The sequence below is a fragment of the Equus quagga genome, chromosome 2 (genome assembly GCF_021613505.1).
Source record: "Equus quagga isolate Etosha38 chromosome 2, UCLA_HA_Equagga_1.0, whole genome shotgun sequence".
NCBI lineage: Eukaryota > Metazoa > Chordata > Mammalia > Perissodactyla > Equidae > Equus > Equus quagga.
Window position 1 is genome coordinate 49,388,292 of NC_060268.1, and position 20,953 is coordinate 49,409,244.

Below are 20,953 nucleotides of genomic sequence, written 5' to 3' on the forward strand. Positions count from 1 at the left end.
GAATCAGAGCCTTAGATTGGAGCAAATGGAACTGGAAAAATCCTTCTAGAAACCCACTCACATAATCCTTTACCCATATATTTGGTGTTTGGGATGTGAGAGGTCAAGCATGAGCTAGCAGGGAGTGGGAAGAATGTGGAAAGAGGGTAGGAGGGAAGCGAGAAGTTACATTGAGAGAGTATTTGGTTCATTTTCTGAAGATGGTTATTGAGAAGAAGGAAAAACAAATTAATTGCTCTTTTCCCCTTCTCAATTCTGCATTTCTTGCAGTTCATAAGAGCATGCTGCCAATGATTCCTTTTTGTGGCCCCAATTCTTGATCTTTGACTGTCACTGTGATTATCATAGCCCTTGCCCTAGAGGGTGTCAATTGGCATTTGGTGGGCAATGATGGAAACTGTATTAACTCCTTTCTCATAGGATCAGTGTGGACAGGATCTTAAATGTAATCTCCCCCTGCCATGCACACTGTCTTCCCTCTTATCTTTTCTCCTTTCCTTCTCTTCTTTCTTTCCTCTTTCTTGATCTCTGCCCCACATTTACTATTTTCCTGTATTCTGTGATCTAAACTAAAGGTAACTTTAAGGTGAAGTGCATGACCTTAAGTATAATTTGTTCATCATTGAGTTTAACACATCCTTCTTACTCATGTGCATTGGTTTTTTTTAAAGATTGGCACCTGAGCTAACAACTGTTTCCAATCTTCTTTTCTTTTCTCTTGCTTTTACTCCCCAAAAACCCCCAATACGTAGTTGTATGTTTTAGTTGTGGGTCCTTCTAGTTGTGGCATGTGGGCCGCCACCCCAGCATGGCCTGATGAGCGGTGCCGTGTCCGTGCCTGGGATCTGAACCGGCGAAACCCTGGGCCTCCAAAGCGGAGCCCGCGAACTTAACCACTCGGCCATGGGGCCTTCCCCTGCAGTGGTTTTAACAATCTACATATATTACTGCATTTAATCCTCATTCTCAAACATATGAGTTATGGCATTATCACTGTTTATTACCATTTTATCTTTATTAATATTTTGCTTTTATTACTATTTTACAAGAGTTGTATGAACAATTTAGTGAGTTGTTCAAGATCACCAAGCGAGTAAGTGATACAACTAGAAGTAGTGGAGGAAAGACCTTGGTTACTAAGGAAAATCCAATAAAATAAAGGCTTCCCTTTTTAAAGCTAAGCAGCAAGAACACAGAAGCCATCTCTGTGTCAGTGGAAAACTGGACTATAAAATGCTGGTAACCTATTATTGCCTATTGTAGCCTGTTCTGGTGGCAGAGTTCTCCCCACTAACACCCAGAAATATGAATTGTATTGTTCCTGGTGAAAAAGCTGATTCTAAGCTAGAAGTTAGAAAGAGTTTTATAGTTCAAGTGAGCATAAGGAGAGATTATCATCAGTGATTTTAGCACCTTTTTGGTTGTATAAGAAGACTAGCTTTGATATAATAAAAAATCAAATTCAATGAGTTAAACTAATTTTTAATAAACATAATTAGTAGTATCTCTTAAAATTATTTTAAATAGCAAAAATGGCACATGTTTATTATAAAAACATTGAGCATTACCAAATTTATAACATAGTGAAAGTCTTCTCTTTTTCTCTCATCCAATTTCACTCCACAGAGGTATCAATAGTTATTAATTTGATGATTATCTTTCTAGATATTTTCTGTGCATAAAAAATATACACATGTATAAGAGCATACTAAACTTACTAATATGCAAAATTGCTTTTTTTACTTAATATACTATGCATATTTTTCACATATACATATTTACCTAGTTATTGCGTTCTTCTCATTGTATAATTCAGTATAATTCATTTAATCAATATACTATTGTTGAATGTTTAGGTTACCTAGCTTTTCTTGCTGTTACAAAAAAAATGTTACAGTGAACATCCTTGTATAACAAGTTATTTTAATCCTGTGCATTTATGTGTGGATAAATTCTGATTAGTAGAAATTCTTGTATTAGGGTAATCACTAATATTTTAAATGTATCTATGGATCCTTGGACGCCACTTTGAAGTTTAATCTGTGAAGACACAACACACACAAAAATGATATTTTTACAATTAAAGTATTTTCTTTACCATTGCAGACCAAACTTTCACCAAAAAATGGTTTGGTTCTGTTGCTTTCAGGAGGTACAAAGTTCCATATATCCAACAATTTTGATTATCCTCTCAGTGATACTGACAGTAAAACAGTGTGTCAAACCAGACCATGTATATTTTAAAGTTTCAATGTATGGAACTATCCAAGAAGGCAAGTGACCACTAAGTGTGGTAGCTGGAGTCTCTCCTTCTCAATGGTCAAGGTCCTGGAGTCTTGGATCCTTGCTGCTTTGTGAACCAGTTGAAAACCGTGGCATCCATTAATGTTTTTCATAGTCTTTTTACTACGAACAGTGGAATTTTTCTTCTAAGAAGTCCCCATTGAAATCAGTCCTGTTTTTCTTCTTTCAGGGCTGGGCGGGGACTTTACGGGATTGACAGTATGCCAGATCTCCGCAGGAAAAAGACTTTGCCTATTGTACGAGATGTGGTAAGTCGCTCCTGTTTAATTCTCTTTGATTGCATGTGTTGTCTTTTCCTCTCATTAAATGCCTAGCCTGTAAGTATTTCATAGAATGAAACATACAAGAAGCTAGATCCAGCAAGTATTATATTTATTATTTCTTAAAAATCTATTAGATGGAAGAAATAGTTCTAATCTTTTGACAGCTTTTGATATTAGTTGAAATTACAAATTGAGTTAAAATGATCCTATAATGGAGTGAAAAGAAGTCACACAGCATGCCAAGTGAGCTGCTGCAACTGGGCTTTGATGTGTTCAGTGTTATGAGTGACCACGGGTTTATTTTGCAGTTAAAGGCTTGATTTGAACTTCTTCGCCTTAACCCAGTAGACTTTAATACTTTATAAAGCAAGCAGATAATACTAATCAATTCTTTATTCTATTATATTAAGATCAAGTCTGGCCAAACTATTAAGCTGTTCCACTATCTAAAGAAAACCATGGCTCCCAAGTCATTGAAACCTTTATTAGCCCTGGACATAACTCTAAATAACCCAAACTCTCCTATAATGAAATATGCTGGCGACCACCTAGAGATACAAAGAATTGACAATGATCTGTATTAGATTACAAACACAAATAGCATTAAAAAACGTTTTCTATCATCCACAGGGTCGTCACATTTTTCTGGAGGCATATTCTTAATAGTTTCTGCCGTGAAAACATATTTTTCCCCAGAGAAGCCAAAATTTCCCTTTTGGCAAGAATTTGCACAATTTCTTGATATCAGTAATTTTTGGTTTTTCTGTGAAAACCTTTATCTGAAGGCCATCACTTTAGTTTCAAATTAGGAAAGATATAATCTTGACTGGAAATATCTTATACTGGAAAGCATGACATGTCTGTACAACTAGCTTGAATTTCTGCCATTGTAGTGTGGATATTATTTTAAATTGTTAGGCTTATTTGACATCATTATACTCTTTTTCTAACCTTTCTTATGTCTAATTGTGTGCACTTTGTTTCCTCTGTCACTTGGAATCTTCAGGCCATGGTAAGTGATTTTCACTTTATTTAATTAATGTTTGTAATCTCAAATGTACACTGGACTTATTCTTGGGGTAAAAAAGAGCAAGATGGGGAAATATAAAGAGAGAAACATACAAGAATAAGAAGTTATGGTTCTCCAAGAATTTAATATCTAGTTCAATTCTGAAAGACTGAACAACTTATGTAAACAACAGGTGCAAATACAGACTAGAAACGTAATTTTATGGACACTAGTTCTCAGAGATGGAAGATCATCTTGGGTAAGCCTTCGTAGGTAAGCCCTCTATAGGTTTATAGGCTAAGGGTGCAGATGAGTGGAGAGTGACTTCCCCACTTAGGATTGTGCTGAATTTTATTTGGATGCATGACTTTGTATCTCCAAGGAGATATATTTATGACCAGATGCATTACTCCACAATGACTTCCTTTTGCTCCTAATCAGAGAGCAGATTTAATTTCCCCATATAAAACTTCTGATTCCAGAGTTCTCTATGGCACTGTCAAGTTTATTATATTGCATATGCTTCAGGTAGGAAGGGTATGGTGGTTCTATTTTATAGGAGAAACTAAAGGGACTTGAGTCTTATTTAAAATCACCTAAGTTACCAACACTGAGTGAAGAGAACAAACAGGGGTGTGATGATTCTCAAGTGATAAAATGGACATTTTGAAGAAAATATCCTGGAAGAATATTCCATAGAACTATGAATAACTCAGGAACCATCTAGCACCAATTGTGATTCCAAGCTATCGTACAGATCAGCTGGCTCTGTATCAGTTGTCATGTTTTATGAAAGAATGTGATCATGACCTCCTTGGTGAAGAACAATTTTCTAGAAGCATCTTGCTAGCCTGGAAAACTTGGGCTGGTCATCTGCCTTGCTGGCCTCAGTTTTCTTATCTGTAAAATGTAAGGGTTGGGTTTGATGATCTAAGGGGCCTTTTTCAGCTTTGATGTTCTATGATTCCACATTCTGGTTGAACTGGCTGACTACTGGAAATGGCAAGTCTCTACTGACTAAAACATGAACATTGATATTCTTACATTTTCACATTCTATGTGCATAGCAGCCACCTCATGTACAAATAACTCATAATTCTATCTGTTTTAGACTCTGGCTGCCCGGAAATCTGGACTCTCCCTGGCTATGGTGATTAGGACATCACTAAACAATGAGGAACTGGTAGGTGCAGAGTCAATTACTAACTATATATTCATCATAGTCCAGGAGAAAACCATTCTGCTTGAGCCACTCATTTGTAATGTCAGTTCCAATGTTCCAGAAATACCTGGGAGAATAGGGAGAGTCTGACCCCAAACAAATTTCCTCTTGGCCTCACCTTCTCTATCATACAAACTATCCTCTGCTGCTCGAATATTCATGAAGCTTCTCATCTTTACAAATGCTAGTCCATCGTAACACAGTTTACCTGTTATTCTCCCCCTCAAAAAATCCTGCTAAATTTTTAAGTTTTGCCTCCTTTATGAGGCTTTCACAAACACCCTCCTCTTTTGGGTAAATTATTAGTTTCCTCCTCCAGGCTTTTCTAGCATTTAATCATGACCTCTATAGTGTAGTATGGTTGAGAGTAAAGGCTGCCTGGCATGAGTCCCATCTGTACTACTAAATTAGCATTGACATTATACCGGGCAAGCTAGGTAGCTTCTTGAGTCCGAGTCCTCTCATCCGTACAGTGAGGTAATAGTAAGATACAGGATTAACGGAGTGAATACATGTTTAGCACTTGGCAGAGCCTAGGGTAAACAATAAATACAAGCTGCTGTTTTTATTATCATTGTTATTACAATTAATTTGATTGTTTTGCATAAACCGTTTTTTTTTTTTTTTTTTACACTCTGATGTCCTTGATGGTAGCTCTATACCTGGTTTATTGTTCTTGTTAACTACTTCGTTCCTCTTATTTGTACACTGTCTGCCATGAGGTAGGTGCTTTATAAATTCTTGCTCAATGAAAGAACCAATGAGATTAGAAGATTCAAGTAGGCTGCGAATATCTACGTCAGTATTCTTAAATTTGGCTCATTAGAGTCACCTGGGGGAGCTTTAAAACATACCAAGGGCTGGTCTCACTCCATGTGATTCTGGTTTAATTGGCTTTAGGTATAGCCTGGGCATAAGGGGCTTGTAGAAAACTGTTGGACAATTCTAATTGCCATGGATGTTATGCCATGGTAACTGCATTCTGCACAGCCTCTCTACTGGGGCTTTTTCTGGAGACAATTAATCTTTGCCCTCCCTTATGGGAACTAATATACTCTACCTTTCTCAATTTTAGTGACTTTCCACTCTTAAAGAATAAAATTTGGCCAATAATATTACCTTACTTGTTTTAAATTTCTATACGTTTGACATCTGACACCATTATTTCTACTTCTATTTCTCATTCTCTTCTTCCCATCATTGTCCTGGCTTCCCCAAAGCCAGCATTTCCTGGGTCTCTGTCAGCAAACATTTCCCATCCCAATACACATCGCCAAAACAATATGTGTTCATTTGAATATCTGAGTCTACCGCAAGTTAAAACATTTTCTATTGTGCCACAGGATTAAAAAAATGTGTCTAGTTCCACAAGGTCCTATGTTTATCTATTATATTTATGATGCCATATAGTATTTTGAGTAGTGTTTAGATAGAAGAGAAAGTAAATATCCTCTGGTGTATGAGTAAGCCCCATATTGCTTGCTGAGTCTCAAAGTATCTAGTCCTTTGCTTTTGAGGAAATAATCAAGACAAAGGTTTTTATTGATAAACTCCTACACTATACCTTTCTTATATTTTAAAATATGGTATGTGGTTTGAACCACAAATATTCATTCCTATGAAAAGTTAACAGGAAAGCAATAGAAATTAGAAGAATGCTACTACATTTTCTGAGGCCCTGAACAGGGAGCACACCCTCGCTTTATGGTTAAGTTAGCTCTTGTTCTACTTTCCAACAGCTTAAAAATGTCATTTTACTTCTTTAGTTTCAGAAGTCTTACGTAAAAGACTTTGCGTGGTTGTTGGATGGATGAATGGAGTCCATCAGCTTCTTCTAAAATTCATAAAGCCCATTTCCCTTGGGCCCATGTCTCAAAAAGTAAATGAAATATGACTTCTGTACAAGAGGCACATTAAATATCACTTTTGACAAGCTGTCGCATTAAGTTGTTACATGGGCTACTAACATAAATGTTGAAGCGAATAATTTCTACTTCTCGGTGCTGAAAGTCTTCCTAGGCACCCTCAATGTGAAAGCATGAAATATTTGCCTTTACATGAAGAAAAATGGCTTGGGCATGTGGAAAATACTGAATGGTAGCACTTCTCTTTTAGTTAAAGAGATTTAGGACGGTAAAAAGCTCAGTTATCTCTTCCAAATGAGGAGGGAGCTCTAAAGTCTGATGCGAGGTGACGATGGTCAGCAGCGCAGCCTCCCTTAACACCCTGTTGGCGGTGGTGAAGCACTGCCAGGTGCCCCATCCATCACCAGTTCCAATTCACTCACAAGGAGCTAGTGGGGGTGATTGTGAATCTCAATCAAGTAAGTGCTATGGACTTCAGTTTCTGAACATTTCCATCTGGCTTAATAACACAAGAAGGAATAACAATCTAGTCTCCATATACTACAACAATAGTCTTTGCCTGGCATTATACTCTCCTGCCTTGTGTTTGCTTTCACAGAGTGATAGTTTCCAAGGTATGAACCCAACAGTGGGACAATAAAAGTAGATCCATTCAATAATTCAACAAATATTAATTGACCATTTTCTACATGTCAGACATTGTTTCAGATTCTGGAAATAAGACAGTGAACAACTCAGCTGAAAATCCCTGCCATTATGAGGCTTATCATATAGTGGAAGGGGATCTGAAATAGTATGTTTTGTACCCACTGATGCTACAGGTCATAATGGAAGTTTCTACAGGCAGGAATATTTACACTAAGACAGGCTTAGGTGAGGGTTCTGAGAAACTCAAGCAGTGTGAGAACTCCAAATCACTAAACTGAAAAGGGATCCTAGAATCGTGTTTTTTCTATCTGGGTTGATGACCATGTTCAGGGGGCTGATCTAATGGCATGCTTCCAAAAGTGTCAATTCTCAGTAAGGATTGGTTTGTCTAGGAGAGTGGGGGTCTTTCTTCCAATAACAGGATTCAGGCTTAATAAAAGAAATGACAAGAAGTTGGTTTGGAAGCAATCCGGAGGCCAGACCTGGGCCCTCTTCCTAGTATGACACTAGAAAGATAACATGGAAGGAAGAAGCAGGTCAGAACACCTCTCTGATGTCTAGGATTCAATCCAGAAGCTGCAGGTTCACAGTACACCCAGGTACTCTGGACCTCCTGCTCAGGAACAGGACCACTTTCAAACAAGAGGCATGAGTGTTGAAGTGATGTGGGCCTGAATTTGAATCTCAGCTCCACCTCTTAGTACCTTTGAGAACTTGTTTCTTATCAGTTCTCGTTATATCCCTGAGACTTGTTTACTTCATCTGTAAAATGAGAGTAATAATACTTATCTCACAGTTTGGGAGAATTAAGAGAAATGTCTTGCCAGATGAAAGAGTCTTAGCAGATTGTCAGGGGGCAGTCAGGGAGGTGGGACTGGGGTCCTCAATCAGGTATCCAGAGTACATGCTGAGTCCAATGCCTCTTGTAGCTGAGGGTCATATTCCAGGGAGGACTGACAAGAGAATGAGCAGTAATGAAGCCAGATTTAAGATTATCTCTTGTTTAAAAGTATTGCTATTAGTCCTGCTTCTATCCTTCTTCAAGAGTATAGTCTTTGGCTGGAGATAGATTCTGGTCCAGCTCCATTATTTACTAGCTGTGGGAACTTGAGCAAGTAACCGAAACTCTGTTGGCCTTGATTTTCTCACATTTTCCAATTATGTAAGATTTTTACATCTATGTTCATAAGTAAAATGGTTTATGGTTACTATGTCCTTGAATAATTTTGGCATCAATAATAAACTAGTTTCATAAAATAAGTGGGGGAGCTTTCCTTTTTGTCACTTCTCATAAGGTAAGTATTGCTATACCTTGAAAGACTGGCAAAACTTGCCTCTAAAACCATCTTGCAGTTTTTTTAAGAGAGGTTATTTGACTACTGAATGAATTTATTTAATATAATAATTCTATTCAGGTGCTTGAAATATTTGTCTTTGATAATTTATATTTTTCCCAGAAAGCTATCCTTTTTTTCTAAATTTTAAAATTTAGTACCATCAAATTGTTAACATAATTGTATTATGATTTATAAAGCTTGTGCTGTTTTCAACTTATCATTTACTTGTATTTTTTCTCTCATTTGTCAAATCAGTACTGCAAGAGATTTCTCTGGCATTTGTTTTGTTAACTCTATAGTGTTCCTTTGTTTTCTGTTTTGTTTATTTCTGCTTGCCCTGTTTAGATTCATCCTCTGCCCTCTTTGTATATATCCTGAAGCTACTTTTCTAATTTATTGAGTTGAATATGTAGTTTATTAATTTTTATTGTTGTTATTATCCATTTCATATATACAAAAATATTTACAATATAAGTGAAGGCAATAAATAACAATAATACATACACCTATCTATCCGTGACTCAGTCTTAGAAAATATTTCCATCCTTTGTATATTCTTTCCTTGCTTTCTTTCTCCTTCCAGACTTCAAAGATTTTATATCTATTATTTCCTTGCTTTTGTTTTTTTTTTACCACACTTGTATGTTGTAATTTAATTTCTTTTTTCTCTTTTCTAACATATGCATTCAAAGCTATTCATTTTCCTCTCAGCACACGTTAGCTGCGTCATATGCTTTTTGATATATAGTGCTTTCATTGTTGTTAGATATAATCATTTCATAAATGATCCAATGATTAGTATTTTGACTCACCCATTATTTAGAAAATATTTTCTTTAATCTTCAAAAGATAAGTCATATGAGCTTTATTTTTGTTACTGCATTGTGCTCAGGACATGGACTTATTCAGTCTTTAGTATTTAATTGAGGGTTGATTTATGGCTTAGTACATAATCAATTTTGCAGATATCCATGTGAGCTTTTTCTCTTGGGTACTTAAGTTTCAGGACTTCTATATTCCTGAAAAATTATTTCTTTCAACTTTTGGTAATTATCTTATTGGTCTCTTAAATGCTTTATCCTTAAAATATATTCTATGTGATATTAATACAGCTACACTAGATTGATTAGGTCAATATTTCCTTGATAGAACTTTTTCTAGGACTTTCTTGTTTTTTTTAAAGTTTGGCACCTGAGCTAACAACTGTTACCAATCTTCTTCTTCCTTTTTTTTTTTTTTTGTTTCTCTCCCCAAATCCCCCCAGTACATAGTTGTATATGTTAGTTGTGGGTCCTTCTAGTCGTGGCATGTGGGATGCTGTCTCAACATGGCCTGGTGAGCGGTGCCATGTCTGCACCCAGGATCCGAACCTGTGAAACCCTGGGCCACCAAAGTGGAGCGCGCAAGCTTAACCACTCAGCCACGGGGCTGGCCCCTCTGGGACTTTCTTTAAATTTTAATGTGGTTTTATGTGTATCTCATAAAAAACACATAGCTTAATTTTAAAATTCAGTCTGAGATTTTCTCTTTTTATAGGTGAATTCAATCAACTTACATTTATAATAATATGTTTGTGCTTAGTTCTTTTACTTTTAAAAATTCACTTCCTCTTTTTTCTTTTACTTTATTACCTTTCCAAGCTTCTTTTGTGTAGATTGAGTTGTTTTTATTTTCCCTCTTCTCCATCAAATAGACTAAAATTATCTATACCGTTTCTTTTAATATCGTGACTATAGTTCTTAAATGTTTGATAAAAATATTTTATTTTTAAAATTTTAAAGTTAGTCAATAATTCTATCCCTTTAAAACCAGAAAGATCTGAAAATGCTTAGGCTGTCATTACCACCCTCAATACCCACATTAGGTAGAAGGAAAGTCGAAATCTCACATCTGAAAATGGTGTGAAGACCCCAGCTTTCCAGGCCATGGAATTTAACTGGATTCCAAACACATCCCTTGGGTTTCCACAGAATCAGCTTTTGTAATTCTCGCATTAAGTTTCTTTCTTTTTTTTTCAGGCACCTGGGGAATCTTTCTTTTGGGCTCTTCTACATATTAAAATATTTTTTCCAACACTTCTCTAGTAGGCTATATCAACTTAGCAGCCATGTCACCAGATCAGTTTTCCAATATGTAAAATGATATATTAATATTTCCAGAGGGTTGCGGGGGAAATCACGTGAGATCACAAACAGAAAGCACTTCAGTCTTTTTGGGCACATATGTATATGGTAAATGCTAGTTATTATTTTTATTATTAATTACTTTTACCACACAACTTTCCATGGCTCCATGATTGGCTTTGCTTGGTTAGACAAGAAGACAGTAGGATGGGTTTCCTTTAAGGAGGATGGTCTCCTTTTTCTCTCTCTTCCGTTTGCAGTATCCTAACCCTTCTTCCTACTCTTTCATGGCCTCTGTAGAAGATTTATAAAAACTTGTTCTCTACCCCAAGTGGTAAAAATTAAAACTTCCACATTAAAATAACTAAAGTTTCCCCCAGTAAAGGAATTCACTTGTTTGTCCTCTTACATTTAATAAATTACTCATCTCACACCACCTCCATTATTTATGTATACATTTTCACTGGAAGTTGGAATTGGAGAAAAAGTATACAGTACATGACAATCTATCTGAATTTGTTTTCAGATGTTGCATGTGATAACAGACAGCATATCCTATGTTGTACTCTCCTTGAGTTATTGAATCATTCACTTTATCATTGTTCTGTCCTCTTTATTTGGACTCACCCCATAAGTTACTTAGGTCAATGATAATCAGTATCTGTTATAAAATGATACAAGTAAAAGCAAATTACTTATAGTCTTCCACGGATAGGCACATAACTTTTAGTCTTTGTTTGCACTTTCTGCCACAAAACAAAATTTACCTGAGTAATTTTATCTTCTACAGCCAATCTTATGTGATGATTATTCTGATGAGTAAATCAACCCTGAAATTATGTCTGTTTTTATACTCAGGAACTTAATCTACTGTTGTTCTGCCTTCATGTTTATAACAAATTTCAAAGGTCACTTTGTACCTAATCTTTGCTCTGCAAATCCTTCTGATGTTTTTGTCCAGAAATAGTAAAATGATACCTACAGGACAGCAAATAGATTTTTTTTTCTAAAAAGCACGCCTCAAGTACTTGAAAAATGCTTCAAAACAAGAAGCATATTTTTTCTCAAAATTACCAAAATGTGATTTATTTTTTAGTATAGGAAAGAAATGGTTTACATAATGCCATGAGGGAAACCCACAGGATGAGGAGGAAAATAGAACTTCATTAGGGGAGAAAGAGAAAAGGTATATGGCAAATGGAGGCAGACAAGCTTTGTTCCTGTTAGATGTATTAGCAGTTGGTAGATTCGGATATTGATGGTCTAAAAACACTAGTCATTGCTGTTGGCAGGAGGCCTGATTGCTTTATTTCTTGAACTCACTTTAATTTCCTCATATAGTTACGAATATAAAAGGCAATTCATTTCTTTCCAGTGTCCTAATTGTTCAAAAAGTGATGTATTAGGGCAACTCACTTTAAATTCCAGTTTCTTGGAGCAGAAATTTTTGACAAAATATTTGTCTAGAATACGAGCATCCTCTCCTTTGTAGTCTGTAGCTTGTACTTGGCTGCAAAGTCTTATCAGAATAAAAGCATTTCTTACCCTCATTTCTACAGGTTAAAACAATGTCTACACACAATAATAAGTGCCTTCTTTTCTAGAATCACTTCAGTAATGTAAAAATAATGTTTATTGGGTTTTTTTTTCTTATTGTGGAAGTCTTACATCATGTCTATAAGTAGAAAAAACCAGTGGAAGAACACACATCAAACCATGCCTAAATTTGAAAAATCAAGTAACTTACTTTTTGTTTTTGTGCTTTCTTGGTTTATAAATTATTTTTACGATGAGCATGCATTTTATTATAATCAGAAAATACATACATTTTAGAAAATAATATATGTTTGTTGTAGAAGATTTGAAAAGTTTAGAAGTATTTAAAATAGATTAACAGCAAGCCCCCCAAATTGCTGAATCCACCATGCCCTTGGGTCCTAATCTCATAATTCGGATTTTGCTTGTTCTTGAGACCACCCTCTCCTAGGCTTTACCCAGGCCAGAGACCCTCTCTTGTTACCATGCCCAGTCCCATCCTTGCATTTCTGCTAGGATCCTATTAGCTCTACCTAATCTTTCTACCTATTCTAAGTGCTAAATTAAAAGAAAAATTTTCTCTTCCCTTTAATCCAGCTCCTATTGATGAGTTACAGACTTTCATTTCCTATGGTCTATGGCTAATGTTAGAATTTCCCCTTGTTTTTTCTGTGTTGCTTTCACTCAGTGGCCCTCATCCTATCTTTTTGCCTAATTCCACAAAAATTCCAACACTCTCTGTCCTTCTTATATTCTAGTTTGATCTGGTCTCATTTTGCTGCTGAGAAAGCACCTTTTTTCCCCAAGAGGCAGCATTCCCCTGAGATGTAAGAATTCCCTCTTATGAGATGTACCTTTACATGCTTTCCCTAGCTGTTCATTTCTTGAGTTTCTAAACTGACCATCACTTCATCTTATGCTTTGCTGGAGTAAGAAATGTTTTCACATCATTTATTTTAGAGTAATTTTCAGCTTTGATAAACACATGCTCGTGTCCCAAAATCAAGAGTGAAAAGACTTATCGTATCATTTCCCTGAGACTGGGCATATATACCTTCCAGTGAATTACCCAATGTTTTTCTCTAGCTTCTATAGCTTTTAAATGTTGAAATTTATTTTAATGCCTCATTCAATTAATTTTCAATATTCTGTCTAGTAAATTTTCCATATTTCTTATTTCTTTTAAATTAGCTTCACTCTCTTTTTTCATGAAATGGATCATGGCTGTTTAACCAAACCAAACCAAACCAAACATTTCAATGAAATCCTTTCAGCTGTCTATTCAGAACTATTTTTTATTTGTTTTCCTACATCCTGTTTAATTTTTTAGCAAGTTTTCCTTATACGTATTACTTGTCTAGCCTAAGGATTTTGAGGACTGACTATATATCACTTGAATTCAATGAAAAGAAAAAATGGACATAGGGGTTTAGATAACATGCACTAATCATTTACTTAATCCTAAGATATATGCATAAATTCATGTTCAAAAACAACCCCTTGCCCATCTCTTTTTTTGAAGTTCATATGTATTTCTCACTTTTCTTGCGTTCAGTAGCAGACTGTTTTCTATCCCCAACTAGTGTTTCATTGAGTTGGAATTGTTATTTTTCCCCTACTAAGACAAGCAACAAATTACCTGATATGATTGCAAATATAACTAAGACGTTCCCTGCTTATTTTTTTTGCTAAACCTAAAATGCTATATTAAACACATACACACACACACACACACCATAAGCCCCACAGCCCAGCTTGAACAGGAAACTGTCTATGGACAGCTGATGGAAAAATCTGTTATGCCAAGAATAATTCAATTCATTTTAATGATATTGAAGATACCCACTTTGCTAGGCAGTAAAGGGGAAGGAAAGATGAATAATACATGCTCCTGAAAAGAACTAAAAAGAACTCTTAATAGTTCTTTGCAAGACAAGACATCTTCATTATGCAATGAAGCCAAGAGATTTGCTTTGCTCAGGCTATCTTTATTGAAAATTAATGGATCCAGTTGTTCTGTCTGTAAAAACCCCACCTGGGTAATTCCCATATTTGACCATAGTGCTGCTCTATAGATCACTCAAAGTGATCAGGTTTGACTAGACCCTCCTGTAGTGGCACAGCTGGATTTGACTATTGAAAAGTTAAAAAAAAAAAAAGTTAATAATGCTTAACTCTCTGGCAGGGAACCTCCCAGGACCATTACCAAACATATTCTGGGAAAATACATAGTACGGAGAATGTACTAGTAAAGGGAAATATGCTGTTACTATACTGTGGAATTAAAAATAAAATGGAAAGTTGGCCATTGCAACACTGTGGGAAGATATTCTGAAAGGAGATTTAAGGATGATTAATGTAAAATATAAACACTTCCCTTCCAGCATTACTTATTAGCTAGGATCTTATAGGATTTATGTAAATATGCATTCATTATGCATCAGGGAGTTGTGTGAAATTATCTGTCAATGTAACCTCAGTGAGTGCTAGTCTTTCTCTCAGGAAGTCACCTGCATAGTGGGAGATGAGAAGCATAGGGAAGGACTCATCCAGACAAGACTCTTTTCTGTTAGTCTATGGTTGTTTCTTAAAAATCCACTATCAATACTAATACTTAGTATTTATGCAGTGGTTTGAAGTCTATGGGATACTTTTGTTATCATCATATAATTTGACCTTCAAAATAATACTGTAGATAGTAGAGGAGGAAAGTGAGACTCAGAGACCTTAAATTTCTCTGTAAATAACAAGACCCATAAGTGCAAAACATAGATCTGTTTCACAAAAAAATGTGTTGCACCCCTATTACGTGCCAGAGACAATGATAGGCACTGTTTAGGCACTAAGGAGAGAAATACGGCAGGCAGCTCCTGCATAAGGAAGTCCATTTTAAATGCCATGTGATTGGACCTATGCTAAGGAACTCAGATCTCCTGGCTACTCTTTCAGTGGAATTTTCCACCCCACCAATGGCTTGTCATTAGAAAGTCATTCTGTGTGCTATTAAAAATTATCACCCATTAAAATATAAATCACCATGCCACATTTAACCTTTATCTGCCACCAGGGCATTCTTATGAATTAGTTGATGAGCTCCTTCCTATGGGATAGGTGGTGAAAGCAGTCCCCTGCAGAAAGAATTGTACAAGAAGCATACTTTGGGTCTGGGGAGAGTTAAAGTGTCAAGGAGGGTACAGAACTAGGGAAAAGAGGCCTGGATAGGACACAAAAGAGGGGTGGGGATGTTTCTAGAGGGTTAGGGTCAGCACTGAAAATACTTTCCATCTACTTCACGGTTTTGCCAAGAACCAACTCAGACCAAGGATGGTAATATAAATTCATTTTTTAAAATTGTTTCCAGAGCACCTATCTCAAGTCAAAGACTAGGATAGCCTCTGAGGATTGATATAGCTTTGAGGAAGGTGTTTATCATCCTTTCCCTCTTGGAGTTTACAGTATAGCAGGGACATAGACATTATCAAGTAATCAGAGCTGTACACTGCTATGGAAGAAGCTTGCACAATAGTGGAGGCCAGTCCAATCTGGAAGATTAGGGAGTTCTTTGTATTCCAGTAATTGAACTGGGCCCTAGAACACTGAGAGAACAACAAGCAAGCTGAATTGTTCTGCTTACTGTCATCACTTAAATCAGTAATCAAGAGACTCTCTCAAAATAACATTTTCAGGGAAAAATGATAAAATGATTTGCTTTATGTTGAAATGCTTCAAATCCACTGACTTGGCTTATGTTGGTAACTTCTCTCATCTTCACAGAAAATACATGTCTTCAAGAAGACCTTGCAGGCTTTGATCTACCCCATGTCCTCCACCACCCCACACAATTTTGAGGTCTGGACAGCTACAACACCTACCTACTGTTACGAGTGTGAAGGGCTCCTGTGGGGCATTGCCCGGCAAGGCATGAAGTGTTTGGAGTGTGGAGTGAAGTGCCATGAAAAGTGCCAGGATCTCCTAAATGCTGACTGTTTGCAGAGTGAGTACTCAGTTAGGCTAAAGAAGTGGGTATGCAGAGCCTGCCTTATCCTATATGTTTTCAGGTTAGACCTCTTCAACTCTTGCTGGTTTTCAACAAATCCTACCGACTCCCTGCTACCGCTACGCAAAGATACACATGCTGTCCATCAAGTCATATCGTTAATTATACATTCCTACAGTGTTGAACTTAACACTTGCAGATTCCTCAGAATGAGTACCTGGACTGCAATTGCACTCTCATCTAGTAGAAAACTTCAAAGTGACTTCCAGCATCTGTTTTCTCACTTTCGTCTCATAATAGCCCCACGTGTAAGTGGGAATATGTAAAGTCATGTTCCCCACACGGGAGCTAAGGTACACCCCTGTGATTACAGCAAGTGGAATTCTTTTCCAAGCCTATTCTGTACCTGCCTGAAGGAGCCATATACTTCTACAGCCCCTGCCTTGGAATTGGGAGGTATCGTGTTTGAATGTCACAGACAAATCTAACTTACCAGATATGTGACATTGGCAAGGTTTTTAAGTTATCAGGGCTTCATTTTCCTTAACCAAATAAATAGGAATAATAAAATTTACCCCAGAGGGTTATTGGGAAGACTAAATGAAATAGTCTCTGCTAAGACTTTGGTGCATAGTAGATGCTCAAGGAATATTAATGGCCTCCCCATCTGGTCACACTTCTGAATAAGTACATGTCACTTTGACTTTTATGACAAGTTCTCTTAAATTTTCCATTTCCAAAAAAATCCTTTATGCTGGTACTTTGATTAGGTCCAAAAATGTCAAAACACCACACTCTAAAAAACATATTGTTGACTTTTCACTGCTGCATTTTTCTAGTTGTGTCTGCTGACCTTAAATTACTACAAAACATTGACAAAGTAATCTATTTAAACATGGATTTTTTGTTTGCAGATAATTTTTTTCACATTTAAATATTGTCCCCTCTGCTTATTATTTATATGAATGCAATCAATGTGAGGTGCATGGGTTGCCTAAAATTGAAGGGGGAGAGAAAAATATCAAAATAAAGATTAAATCAGAAATCCTGTCCCAGCTGGCTTTAAGTCACACACATTCTACAGTTTTCTCTATCTGATTGGTATTTTCCCTACACAATCAGTTCAGATTGAGGCTGTTAATAGTAATGAATGCATTTTAAAAAATCAAAATATGCAGTATACCTTCTTTGAAAAATGAAATGCATATTTAGGAATAACTGCTTAAAAGGAAGGGGGATTGACCCAATATTACTCAGCCAATTTACTTGCAAAATCTCGTAATCTAATTAAAATTCAGTTCACTTGTTTAAAAAATGAATTGTAAACAGGCATGTTAAGGAATAAGCATATTAGGTCAGCGACATTTGAGAAAACAGGAAAAATATTGCCATCTAGAATCAAATGGCTTGAATCCCTTAAAGAAAAAAATGATGCAGCTCACATCTAAGAAATGTACTCATTCTTCTTTCAGCCTTTTAGAGGAGAGGCCACCCATTCATTAAACTTTAGAAACATTTTCGTAATCTGTTTCCATTTCTTAAGACAGCATGTATTATTTGATATTGGTTGAATAAATGAGGCAATTTTTCATTGAGGTTATTCATTAACATGCACATGTAAATTAGAAGAAGAAAAAATGGTGCAGAAAAATGAAGACGAAGATGTAGATCTATCAAGACGTAAATGAAGATGCCCAAGAAGAGGGGCGTCCTTAATGACACCTCCTTACTTTTTCCTTAAAATCTGCACTCACATGGAACCGAAAGAGGTTTTGCAAGTATATCAATCAACCTCACCTATTCCGCAATAACTCTCAATAACATTTGAAATTCTCCCCACAGAATGAGTGAGATTTCCTTAAGAAAGTCTTTTTATTGCTTTTAGCAAGAAATTTGCAATGGTGACAACTTGTGTAAAATACTTTCATGTATGCCAATACTGGAAGAAAAGGAGAGAATAGAAAATTAAGAGAAGTCAAAGCTGAAAGCTATTGCTAATAGTGCCTCCTGAAAATGTAAAGACATTCTGTGATTTCCTTCTCAAAATGATGATTCAATCTCTATTTAAACACCTCCAGGGAAAATTTCACACCTTGGCAGGTAGCTTAATTCACCATTAGAATATTCTAGCTTATACGTCAAAATTTGAACCAAGGCCTGCCTCCTGGTGAGTTCTATTCTTTAAGCCAAATCTTACCTCTGGAGAAAAGATTTAATAAATGACTTCCTTTGTATGTGACAGTCTTTCAAATACTTGAAAATAGTAGTCTTCCTCAAGTCTGAGCATCTAGAACCCTTATTATTTTGCTAATCCTTTTCTGAAGATATGCAGTCTATTAACGCAAGACGCACACACACACACACACAGAATAAAACAAAAGACAAAAAAATACATGTGGTCTGACCATGACTCATGCAAAAGGGAGAGTATTTAAAGTTACTTCAAATCGATTTGAGTTTGGTATTTCATTCCCATCAAGTTTTGGGTCTGTAACTTCTATACTTGCACTTGAGTGAAATTAGACCAGGTGATTATAAGACCCCGTTCACTGCTTCAGTACTTCCCTGAAGGCTCAGAGATGCCTGAAAATGCCAAGCAAGTTCCCCAAACAGCCTCATCTCAGCTCTTGTGTAACTGAGTTTACTTGGTGGTGGTTCCCTCACTTTACTGCCTTCCTGGCCCAAGGCTGACAGCCATTTAGAGTGGGAGACAGAAACAGGAGACCAATGAGAAACAGAAAAATCAATCTCTGAGAAAAGAGAACTGATTTATCCTTCTCCTCTCAGTTCCAGTGGCAGTAGCCAGGGACCACCTGCCTTTTCTTTAATTAACTCAATTGTGCCCTGTTATTTTTAAAAAAAGGCATTTCATTCTTTTCTGGAAACAGCGTTTGGTGGTAGAACAATTGAATTGTAGCTAATGAAGGAGCAGTTTGTGCCTCTGAATGATAATATAACCCACAAGGAACTTGCCATGACAGTTATGGTGGCAGTTTTAAACTAGTGAAAAGCAAAAAAGTGTGTGTTGGCTGGGATGAGATTGTATGCAGAGTGAGACATATGTAGAAGAGAGATCATATGTAAAGTATTTTCCCTGATTATCTTTTCCAAGTAGAAAACAGACAACTTCAAAAATTGGAAAAAATATGCAAATAATCATGGTCCCTAACCCAACTGGCCTGTACGTCCTTATACGTCTCCAAAGAAGGAATCCCAGAGTCCCACTGAATAAACATTCTGCCAACTTTTAGTTCCTAACTACAAATTTCAAGTACCTGCATAAGAACAGAAAGTATTTCACCAAAAGTTCAGGAAAGTAGCATTTTATGAGATGTGTTCTTTTGTTCTGTGTGTTTCCCACTGACATTATGTTAAGCTTGTGTGTCCTCATTATTAGCCATTGCAAATTTATAACATTAACAAAATCTGGCTAGTGTGCTCCTGTCTGCAAACTAGATATTGATTCTCTTTATTTTATCTTCATGTTACCACGCTTTGCAACTGTAATGTCTTAAGATGGTCAGTTATTTGTATAATGAACAGCTACCATGGATGGGAGCTTTATTCTGGGCTTTCAGAGCTCAAAAGAAAGTAATGAATGTTGTCCATGGACTCAAACGTGTATTCTAAAACTTAGATGAATAGATGTGAACATGTATCTTGGAAACTTTTGACATTCTACTCTTTCAACAGCAATTATGAAAAATGTGCTTATGTAATGAGTACTCAGGAAGCTTTGAAGTAATATTCTGTGTATCCTTTGCTATAGGGTGGAGACCATAGTCTTTATTTCCCCAGAACCACAGATGTTTAGGGGGGTGTTTGAGAACAGAGTTGGAGAACCCAATCTACTGATTTTACTGAGTTCAGGCAATATATTATCTTGTAAAAAAGAATGAAGTAGATATTATAAGTAGCATTAGAATCCAGGTCTCTCAACACCCAGCCTGGTGTTCTCTCCTAATTTATAAAGAAATATACAAAGTTGACTCTAAGGGAAAAAAACGGAAAGTTGTTGAATTTTATTTTTTGTACTTTTCCACTTTCCTATATAGTACCGCTGTCTTTTAGACATTCTATGCTGACCAGACCGTGGCTTCACAGAGCTTCCCATCATGATGACTCCTCAAGTCCTGTCCTCTATGGCCAACCCACCAAGGTTGGGGTATGCAAAAATCACAACATACTTATTGCATTGACTTTTCAACAACACTAAGGGGGAAATGATTTGATGAGTCAAAGTGGGTAAAAGTGGAATCAATGGTTAAGTTACTTTAATACAATGGTCAATTTCTTAGCCCAAAGAAATCAACTAATAACAGAGCATTTTCAGGTCTTGGGTAGGCTTCTGTAAGGGGGTCAAAAAGAGTGAGTGTGCCTTACATAATGTCACAGAAGTAGTCAACATAACACAAGCAATGGATAGCTATATATCTCTATCTTTATATTTCATAGTCCTCAGCTACTTGAGAAAGATCTGTTTCTAATCCTGCCACCACTAGAATTTTTCAAAACCTCTCTGAGCATCATTTTCCATGTATGTGAAAAGAGTTAATAATACTTATCCATGCCCTCTAGCTAAAGACCACCAGGAACACACCTGCAGTTTTAAAAGTTCAGTTTATTACCCGTTGCTGCAAAGGAGAATG

At 36.4% G+C, this 20,953-nt stretch overlaps 1 protein-coding gene across 1 annotated transcript in view; it reads left to right on the forward strand.

The window, feature by feature from the left end:
- The first annotated feature begins 2,500 nt into the window (after positions 1 to 2,500).
- Positions 2,501 to 20,953, forward strand: part of UNC13C (unc-13 homolog C) — a 351,117-nt gene continuing 332,664 nt past the window's right edge. The window contains exons 1-3 of the mRNA XM_046653916.1: positions 2,501 to 2,552; positions 4,688 to 4,759; positions 16,082 to 16,301. Of these exons, the coding sequence (XP_046509872.1) occupies positions 2,505 to 2,552; positions 4,688 to 4,759; positions 16,082 to 16,301 (340 nt within the window). The 5' untranslated portion in view covers positions 2,501 to 2,504. The remainder of the gene's footprint in view (positions 2,553 to 4,687; positions 4,760 to 16,081; positions 16,302 to 20,953) is intronic.